Here is an 11,272-nt window from a genome sequence, read left to right as displayed (position 1 = left end):
CTGCTTAAGCCAGTACATGTCCAGGCCCGTCTGAAGTTTGCTAGAGAGCATTTAGATGATCCAGAAGACGATTGGGAGAATGTCATATGGTCAGATGAAAGCAAAATAGAACTTTTTGGTAAAAACTCAACTAGACGTGTTTGGAGGAGAAAGAATGCTGAGTTGCATCCAAAGAACACCATACCTACTGTGAAACATGGGGGTGGAACCATCATGCTTTGGGGCTGTTTTTCTGCAAAGGGACCAGGACGACTGATCCATGTAAAGGAAAGAATGAATGGGGCCATGTATCGTGAGATTTTGAGTGACAACCTCCTTCCATCAGCAAGGGCATTGAAGATGAAACGTGGCTGGGTCTTTCAGCATGACAATAATCCCAAACACACCGCCCGAGCAACGAAGGAGTGGCTTCGTAAGAAGCATTTCAAGGTCCTGGAGTGGCCTAGCCATTCTCCTGATCTCAAACCCATAGAAAATCTTTGGAGGGAGTTGAAAGTCCGTGTTGCCTAGCAACAGCCCAAAAACATCACTGCTGTAGAGGAGATCTGCATGGAGGAATGGGCCAAAATACCAGCAACAGTTTGTGAAAACCTTGTGAAGACTTACATAAAACGTTTGACCTCTGTCATTGCCAACAAAGGGTATATAACAAAGTATTGAGATGAACTTTTGTTATTGACCAAATACTTATTTTCCACCATAATTTGCAAATAAATTCTTTAAAAATCAGACAATGTGATTTTCTTGATTTTCTTTTCTCATTTTGTCTCTCATAGTTGAGGTATACCTAGGATGAAAATTACAGGCCTCTCTCATCTTTTTAAGTGGGAGAACTTGCACAATTGGTGGCTGACTAAATACTTTTTTCCCCCACTGTATATGCTTCCGTTAGGCAATATTATTACATTACATTACATTACATTGCATTTAGCTGACGCTTTTATCCAAAGCGACTTACAATAAGTGCATTCGACCAGGAAGATACAACCTTGAAGAAAACAGAATCATATAAGTACATCAGGTTTCATAGAGCCAAAAATTTCAAGTGCTACTCAACTGGCTTTAGATAAGCCAGCCCTTTATCAGTATATAAGTGCTTTGTTAGTAATTGAATCGCTCGAAGTGGAGTCTAAAGAGATGAGTTTTCAGTCTGCGCCGGAAGATGTGTAAGCTTTCTGCTGTCCTATTTCAATGGGGAGCTCATTCCACCATTTTGGAGCCAGGATAGCAAACCCACGAGTTTTTGCTGATGGGAACTTGGGTCCCCCTCGCAGTGCGGGTGCAGCGAGCTGTTTGGCTGATGCAGAGCGGAGTGCACGTGCTGGGGTGTACGGTTTAACCATGTCCTAGATGTAGGAAGGGCCAGATCCGCAAGTACCAGTGTCTTGAAGTGGATTCTAGCAGTTACTGGAAGCCAGTGAAGGGAGCGGAGGAGCGGCGTGGTGTGGGAGAATTTTGGAAGGTTGAGACCAGACAAGCCGCTGCATTCTGGATGAGCTGCAGAGGTCGGATGGCACATGTAGGTAGACCAGCCAGGAGGGAGTTGCAGTAGTCTAGGCGTGAGATGACGAGAGCCTGTACCAGAACCTGCGCTGATTTCTGGGTCAGCTGGGGACGTATCCTCCTGATGTTGTAAAGCGTGTATCTGCAGCAGCGGGTTGTAGCAGCAATGTTTGCAGTGAAGGACAGTTTGTTATCTAGGATCACACCCAGATTCCTTGCAGTCTGAGTATTATAAGGAATCATTCTGTACATTTTCATTGTTATGCGGATGATAATCAACTATATTTATCAATCAAGCCTGATGAAATTAATCATCTAAATAAAATTCAAGACTGCCTCAAGGACTTAAAAACGTGGATGACCTTAAACTTTTTGATGTTAAACACGACCAAAAAGTGATTGTACTCGGCCCGAAGAATCTACAAAACAAATTATCTAAAGATATACTAACTATGGATGGCATTAATTTGGCCTCCAGTGAGACTGTAAGGAATCTTGGTGTTATATTTGATCAGGGTGTATCCTTTTACGCCCACATAAAATCTATGTCAAGGACCGCCTACTTCCATCTACGTAACATTGCAAAAATCTGGCATACTGTATCTTGCCTCGAAACGATGCAGAGAAACTAATCCATGCATTTGTTACTTCAAGGCTGGATTATTGTAACTCTTTACTATCAGGTGTGTACCAATAAGTCAGTTAAGTCACTTCAGCTGATTCATAATGCTGCAGCACGTGTACTAACCGGAGTTAGGAAAAGGGATCACATTACTCCTGTTCTGGCTGCCTTACACTGGCTCCCTATAGAACACAGGATATAATTTAAAATTATTCTTCTCGCCTACAAAGCCCTTAATGGGCAGGCGCCATCTTACCTTAAAGAACTCATTATACCCTACTGTCCTACTAGGGCATTGCGTTCCAAGAATGCAGGGTTGTTGGTTGTTCCTAGAGTCTCTAAAAGTACAATGGGAGCCAGAGCCTTTTCTTATCAAGCTCCACTTTTGTGGAATCAGCTTCCAGTTTGTGTTTGGGCGGCAGACACCCTATCCGTTTTTAAGAGTGCACTTAAGACCTTCCTTTTTGATAACGCTTATAGTTAGGGCTGATTAGATTCAGCCCCTAGTTTTGCTGATATAGGCTTAGTTTGTCGGGGGACATCTTACTTCTTCCTTCTCTCTGTCTATACCTGTGTACTCTCATGTTCCGATTAACTCAGCTTCCCCAAATTTCTTTCTTTTTGGTGTTTACTCTATATACACCAGGATCCGGAGTCATGGATGATCCTGTTGCTGCGGTCCTGTGTCCTGGATCGCGAGCCCTGGATCTTGAGTCGTGGCTGTGCCTGTTGCTGTGCCTGTTGCTGTGGTCCTGGATCATAAGTCCTGGATGGATATCCTTGTGGATTCATCTTCCTATTATACACACATGCATTTCCAAACATTTGGACTACCTATGTTGCAAATGTATTATCTTTTCAGTTTACACATGGCATCTATTGAACGTCTGTCCATCCTCTGTTGCTCTCCCTGAGGTTTCTCCCATTTTTCCCTTTAAACTGTGGGTTTTCTCCGGATGTTTTTCCTTGTACAATGTGAGGGTCTAAGGACAGAGGGTGTCGTATTGTCATACTGATATTCTGTACAAACTGTGATGTCCACTGAGACAAACATATATTGATTGATTTAAATAAACATTGATTGATTGATTGATTGAGAGGCATACATACTGGATTGATTGCAGATGAGTTGCAGCTGGGAGCACAGGTGAGCTGATGAGGGGGGAGGGGCTGCTGAGTGGGGTGAGGTGGAAGTGGGGTTGTGGAAAAGTGCTGAAGTGCAGCAGGTAAGGAGATGAAGCAAACTGTGACACTTGTGTCAAATATATTAGAAATAAAAACACCTTGTGGACAGAATATCAATATCACAACATTTTGCATGACATGTACTGCAGGTCCTGAAATGGTATTGGTCTTAGTGTCTCCGGGAGGCCGAATTTAAGCCTAAAAGTTGGTCTGAATTTCAAAGTCAACTTTATTGTCAATCTTCGATCGAAATACCGTTTCCTACAATCCCGAATATAAAACAAATGTAAATAAATATATAAATGATATATATAATATATATATCATTTAATGTTAAGGGGAATGTGCATCATCAACGGAAAGTCTTCCATCTTTGGGGATACTGGCGACCGTAACATGTTAACTTAACCTGTACAGCGTGCAAAGTAGCTGTAGCTCTTTCACTTTGGTCAGTAGGCTCTGATAGGTCACTGGCTGTAACAGCAACTCCTAGGACAAAAAATCAAAACTGAAAAGGACCAAGGGATTACATTTGATTATTATCGCACACATCAGCAAGAGACAATGAATGTGTTGGATGTCAGCCATCTGCTGAACTACAGTAACACAAACCATTATACTGGAAATACTATTTCAAACAGGAAATATCGCAGTATACATAGATATATTGGGAGATCAATTATGCATGATAAGGCAACGTTTAGTTAGCACTCAGATAGCGTTAGTTGTTTTACTTCTGTCTAGAAGATTCAATAGTTGTCATCAAACCTGTAGATTTGAAGGTTCTGTTTGTAAACTTGACTTAGGCCTCCAAATATATTATATTTTTGAATTAGCGACAGGTGTAGACACTAACTCCAAACACCAGAGGGGCCCACATCATCAGTAACTGGTTGGTCCGTTCTTCTCTTAATTCACTTATTCGCTTACTTTATCCATTGCGGATGCAAAACCGCTGACAGATCTTCTGGTCACGCTGATATATTTTGACGTTTTTTACTGTAACATGACACCTACGACATTCAAAACAAAACAAACATTCTGGCACATATTTAACCAGACTTAGGTGGAAATCATTGCTAACGTTAGCTACTGAATTAACTGCTAGTATGATGCTAGGAAAACCGAATTTAGCATTATTTGTACGAGCAGCAGTGCTAAATATTATGCCAGACCGATACAAAAGTAACATGATTCACATACCTTTGTATTGTTTTCCTTTACTTGTAGTATGTTATATAGGTTTTTGTGCATGTAAATGGTCTGCAAAGGCTACAATCCCAGAGTTCACGCAGGAGGGAGTTTATCTCCCACATGCAGACTCCTTTGTTTTCTTCCGTAAAATAATGACATCACTACACTCGCGTTTATGTTGGCGCTCCGACCTCCGAAAAATTGCACGTGATTGGATAAGGGGCGGGAAATCTCCAAGCGGTTAATCAATCACAACAGTGCCGGCCAGCTAACCAATCAGAGCAGACTGGGCTCTGGTTTCAGACAGAGGGTGAAAAGAGGTGCTGCAGGACAGACAGTATGAGAAAAATAAAGAGTTTTTGAACATTAAAGCATGGAGACATGTCATAGTAGAGGCACTAAATGAGCACAATATGTCCTAAATAACAACGTAAAAAAATATTTCTTGTGATGTGGCTAACTTATCTTGCCAACAGATTTTATTTTTGGTCTGTGACGTAAATCGGGAGACAGTGGCATTTTTGGGAGAGATCTCGATAAAAGGTTTCAAAATGAATATATAAAACAGTAATTACAACCTATGGAAGCCCATTTCAGCCTCCAACAAATAAATATGATGATGAAAATGTACCCTTATGATGAAAGAAAAATTATCCTGATCAGTTTAAGGACATAATATAAAAATAGTAACCACTTTGTACTGCAAGATAATGATTTTTTATCTCAACAAAAGGACATTATTGCAAAAATGATGACACGGTATCTAAAAAATGTTATAATAACTTCCTATGTAAACATGAATTGAACGTTTTTCATTATGGAACATGAATTAATGGATTTTATGAGTCACTATAGTAGCAGGATCTTTTTTCCCAACCAAAATTCTTGAACTGGGCCAACATAAATTAAAAAGTTCAGAATAAATTAACAAAATAGCAAAATACATGTAGAAATATAACAGATAACCCAACGATAAAGAGATATACATGTTTAATTTAACTGAGCACCACAACAGCTTTCAAACATTTGCATAGTTTATATTTTAAATTCTCTCACAATAATGATGTTTTGGATTTTATCGGCACAAATATTTTTCTTCCTTGCGAATTTTAAAGTAAAACAGGACAATTCAGCATTTCAGCAGTTTTCAAGTTTGTAAAGTGCTAATGCTTTCACACAAAGACTGTCTCTACTTTAAAAATGTATTCAAACATCCTTCATTAAAGGACGTCCTACGAGTATAATGACTGAGAGACACTAAGGAGAATAAACACCATGTTTGTTATTACTGTGAATATTCTTGGCAGCCAGTTCCAACACAACTAACTAACTAACTCCTACTCATCTATCACCAGTGCAATTAAGACAGTGTGGACCTGAAGACCAGCCTGTGATCTGAAATGTGTGAAATATAAAGTGCGTCATGTGTTTCTACATGTCTCTGTGGAGGAATGTGCAACTACTGTTTTTGGACGCAGAGCTGCTCTGAGGACAGAAATAAATAATCAATTTGTCAACCAAATCACTAAATTAATTGACGTCTGAATTGATTAGGGAGATAAGGGAGTAACCGAAGTGGAGCAATCAAATGTTACGCGCTTTGATAATCCACACAATCCAGTGTAAACAGTTTTAATGGGGACTACTTTTAACCAAAGAAATAGTCCCTATGAAAAGTGATGGCAGTGGTACTTTTTAACACGAGTTGAAACCTTTCAGACAAAATGTTTGGCCTATATATAATGCAATCCTCAATATTTTCTTTATAAAATCTCAAATGATTTTAATATCACTTGTATATTTGAGAATGTCTTTATGTTTAATTTGATTCTGTGTTGGTAAAAGTGTGTTGCATTTCTTTTTAGTGAAGCACTTTGAGCTGCATCTCTTGTATGACGTGCTCTAATGATAACATGTTATCATCTAATGTGTAACCTAACATAAAAAGCTGCATAACTGTTTTGTTCTCCCCATTAAGGTTTAATAATACAAAAAAAAGATTATTTCTGTCTCAGGGGAGCTCTGACTCCAAAACGTGGGAGCTGAAACAGAACTCAGCTCACTAAATGTGATAACTCCTTGTAAACAAGTCCAACATTTAAGAGAAATTTAATATGGTGTATTTGGGTCATCCAAGGTTAAAAACAAATAACCTTCGAACCGGGGGAGGGGGTAATATTTATGGGGAAAAAACAGCCTTATTATTTATTTTAGTGCAACAAAAACATTTCTCCTAGTGCAAGAAACACATTTATTCTGGTGATATAAATGGTCTTATTTTAGTGCGAAATGACAGTGTAATTATTTATTAGTTGGGATTTTCAAACCGGGATTGTTGGCTGGTGACTTTCTTAGTTAGTTTTTTAGTTTTTTTCAGTATTGCCAAGATGTTGAGCATTTTATTTATAATTTAAATCTCAGATAATTATCCTTTCCCATAGATTAAAAATGTGTCTTTGGGGATATTGAAAAAGAAATTCTCGTAAATGTGTTCCATTAATGTACACATGTATTCTCTGAGAATATTTGAGGGGTTTTGCAGTGAAATTTCTGATTCTTTTACCATCATTTTACCATTTTGATTTTGGAGAATATTTTTTCATCTTGTGAATGTCTCTTGTAAATGTTTCACTGTAATCATAATTCAGAATGTATTTCACTGAATATATATCACCTCCCATGGCTCTGTACTACATTTAGTCAATGTTTGACCTGAAATGATCCAAAGCTACTTCTTATATGTTGGTCTGTTCCTTTAAAGCAGCTGCTTCCCTGTTAAATCCCTTGTGTAGTGTGTGAAGCAGATTTTTTATCTGGATCCTGGTGCGGTGGGTCAGAGGGGGCGGGGCTGATGCAGACCTGCTGTCTCCGGGCTCAGAGCCGGGCTGTGTGTTGCCTTCGAGGGACTCCAGTTCCCCAGAGAAGCCTGCACGGCCTTACGGTGAGCCAGCCTGTGAGTGATGGAGAAACCAGCGTTTCCCTCCAGCTGAGACAAAACCACCAGCACCTGCCTGAGAGAGGAACACCTTCACATGCACAGGAATACATGTTCATACATCTTATACAGTATTTATCACAAGTTCAATGTGAGCACATTCATGTAGCTCAATACAAGTTCATCTAAACTGAGGAACTATTTACATCTTTTCCTGAAACAATAATCATTTTATAATTAATAGAAATAACAATAATGTTTAACACTAATAAATAACGGTTGTTGTAGATATATTTATAGATTTGATTTAAATTAAATACATAAAAAAATGATAACAGAAGGTTCGGTAACTTTTTTCTTCACATGACTTTACTTTAACGCAGCCTTAAAAACCAAAAAAAGACAACACACAATAAAAAAATATTGAAAATCTACGACCGTATTTAGCCTTATGTCACAATATCACTAAATCATATGGATATATTTCCCAGCGCTAATTGCTGGAGGTTATACAAGTTGAACTGGCTGGGGAATCTATTTAAATTACATGTAGACAGCGGAGGAACTAAATAGTATATATACTCAATTACTTTTCAACATCTTTGCCTACAGCTTTCGTTAAATAATATTAATATTTAATAATGATACATAACAATCACAGTAGTTATATATTTGATTAATGGTATAATAATACCATAAGTAGTATAAGTACGACAAGGTTTGGTCCAGGGAATCGTAAATAAAGTATATATACAGTGGGGCAAAAAAGTATTTAGTCAGCCACCAGTTGTGCAAGTTTTCCCACTTAAAAAGATGAGAGAGGCCTGTAATTTTCATCCAAGGTAAACCTCAAGTATGAGAGAAAAAATGAGAAAAAAAAAAAATCAAGAAAATCACATTGTCTGATTTTTAAAGAATTTATTTGCAAATTATGGTGGAAAATAAGTATTTGGTCAATAACAAAAGTTCATCTCAATACTTTGTTATATACCCTTTGTTGGCAATGACAGCCGTCAAACGTTTTCTGTAAGTCTTCACAAGGTTTTCACACACTGTTGCTGGTATTTTGGCCCATTCCTCCATGCAGATCTCCTCTAGAGCAGTGATGTTTTGGGGCTGTCGCTGGGCAACACGGACTTTCAACACCCTCCAAAGATTTTCTATGGGGTTGAGATCTGGAGACTGGCTAGGCCACTCCAGGACCTTGAAATGCTTCTTACGAAGCCACTCCTTCGTTGCCCGGGCGGTGTGTTTGGGATCATTGTCATGCTGAAAGACCCAGCCACGTTTCATCTTCAATGCCCTTGCTGATGGAAGGAGGTTGTCACTCAAAATCTCAAGATACATGGCCCCATTCATTCTTTCCTTTACACGGATCAGTCGTCCTAGTCCCTTTTCAGAAAAACAGCCCCAAAGCATGATGTTTCCACCCCCATGTTTCACAGTAGGTATGGTGTTCTTTGGATGCAACTCAGCATTCTTTCTCCTCCAAACACGTCTAGTTGTTTCTTCTGACCATATGACATTCTCCCAATCGTCTTCTGGATCATCTAAATGCTCTCTAGCAAACTTCAGACGGGCCTGGACATGTACTGGCTTAAGCAGGGGGACACGTCTGGCACTGCAGGATTTGAGTCCCTGGCGGCGTAGTGTGTTACTGATGGTAGCCTTTGTTACTTTGGTCCCAGCTCTCTGCAGGTCATTGACTAGGTCCCCCCGTGTGGTTCTGGGATTTTTGCTCACCGTTCTTGTGATCATTTTGACCCCACGGGGTGAGATCGTGCGTGGAGCCCCAGATCGAGGGAGATTATCAGTGGTCTTGTATGTCTTCCATTTTCTAATAATTGCTCCCACAGTTGATTTCTTCACACCAAGCTGCTTACCTATTGCAGATTCAGTCTTCCCAGCCTGGTGCAGGTCTACAATTTTGTTTCTGGTGTCCTTTGACAGCTCTTTGGTCTTGGCCATAGTGGAGTTTGGAGTGTGACTGTTTGAGGTTGTGGACAGGTGTCTTTAATACTGATAACGAGTTCAAACAGGTGCCATTAATACAGTTAACAAGTGGAGGACAGAGGAGGCTCTTAAAGAAGAAGTTACAGTTCTGTGAGAGCCAGAAATCTTGTTTGTTTGTAGGTGACCAAATACGTATTTTCCACCATAATTCGCAAATAAATTCTTTAAAAATCAGAATATGTGATTTTCTGGATTTTTTTTTCTCCTTTTGTCTCTCATAGTTGAGGTATACCTAGGATGAAAGTTATAGGCCTTGCACAGGAAACTTGCACAATTGGTGGCTAACTAAATACTTTTTTGCCCCACTGTATATACATTTATTTTATTCGTAAAATAATTTGTAACTCAATTGAATGAGATTTAATTTGTTTGGCAGGGGGGATGGAGAAACTCTTTTAAAGTTTCGATTAAGATTTATGAGTAATGATGCGATTAAACATCACAATATTAACAGGAAGGCTCTTTTTCTTGAATCAATGTTTTGTCTGACCTAGCATTAGAGCAAATGTTTTGGAGATGTTTTATCCTGTCATCTGTCCTGTCAGTTTGACAATAGATGTAGTTTGTAACCTGTGCAGAGGCGGGATGCTGTCGATGGTTTTAAGGCTGCTGCGCGTCGACACCACGTTGAAGCTGTCGCTGCAGTCACATGACACGTGGAGGTGATGTCTCGGGTGTCTGTTCTCCACCATGACGATAAGCCCCGCCCACCCGTGGGTCAGGTAGTAACAGGTCATCCCCTCTCGACCCTGGGGGAGAAAGTATTTGGTAAAAGTACATGAAGCTCACCTTATAACAAATACTCACAGAAAAACTCCTGTGCATTCGAACCCTTACTATTGACAATGAAGTAAAATGTACTTAAAGTTCTTAAAGTAAAAGTATTCATTGTGCAGTTTACTGTTCCTTCATTGTTTAAATACATCATGTTCCTGGAGTAACATTACTGCTGCTGGAGATTTGTTAACTCCTTTACATTCTGCAGGCCAGTTTCATCTGCAGCAATGCATCATATTCTATCAAATCACAATATGTTTGTATCTTTTCCTGTGAGGACCATGTATCTCTAAAAAGTCAACTTTTCCGTTTCAGGAGAATCTTCTTAACAAAATCGGTTTTCAATGGAAAGCAATGTAAGAAATACCTTGAAATTGTTTTTAATAATAATAATAATCATTGTTAGGTTCAAAAATATTTGATTTGTCAACATTCTCTTGTACTAGAAGTAGTGTTTTACTTTGTTGTACAATTGTACTATCAGTTAATCAATAAGCATTACAAAATGACCTCCAGATGGCAAAGTAAACTGTTGTTGTAAATCGGTTAATCACCTTATCCTTTCTGTAAAGTAACAATAGTGCAATGCATTTTCCACCATTGGAAAGCAGTTTATTGTGTGTGTTAGGTATGTACAATAAATCTGAGTTGACAAACTGACCTCGTGTCTCTCTCCTTTAGTTTCGGTTAGCTGGATGATGGCGTCGGCGATGGTGTTGCTGGAGGCCGTCACCTGCTCCACCATCACCAGCCTGGAGCTGTAGACCGCCAGCATGTATCCCGGCTCCTCAGAGGCTGGGAACACACAGCATTAATACATTTAAATAATGTGCTGCAAAACCATCATTCTAATTGACATTTAAACTGGCTTTGGTGGCCTAGACTCTGTCTTTTTAACGCAAGTTCCTCTTCCACATTATTTATATATTAGGGACATTCAGGTAGCCTGCTAGTCTGTTTTAACTGAGAAATATAACAGTTGAAAATCTGCCATTTTCTTGAAAAGAAAATCTCCTGATGTTGCACCTTTACTGTTCCCCTCT

General features: G+C 39.2%; 1 protein-coding gene across 1 annotated transcript in view; it reads right to left on the bottom strand.

Moving 5' to 3' along the window:
• Positions 1-5,479: 5,479 nt before the first annotated feature.
• LOC307016163 (calpain-15-like) overlaps positions 5,480-11,272 on the bottom strand; it is a 38,805-nt gene continuing 33,012 nt past the window's right edge. The window contains 4 exon segments of the mRNA XM_079645196.1: positions 5,480-7,515; positions 10,023-10,201; positions 10,891-11,024; positions 11,256-11,270. Coding sequence (XP_079501322.1) covers positions 7,338-7,515; positions 10,023-10,201; positions 10,891-11,024; positions 11,256-11,270 — 506 coding nt within the window. The 3' untranslated portion in view covers positions 5,480-7,337.

Source organism: Notothenia rossii, assembly GCF_949606895.1.
Source record: "Notothenia rossii genome assembly, chromosome: 8".
NCBI classification, from domain to species: Eukaryota; Metazoa; Chordata; class Actinopteri; order Perciformes; family Nototheniidae; genus Notothenia; species Notothenia rossii.
Note: the sequence above shows the minus strand (reverse complement) of the source record. Positions and strands in the feature narration are given on the sequence as shown.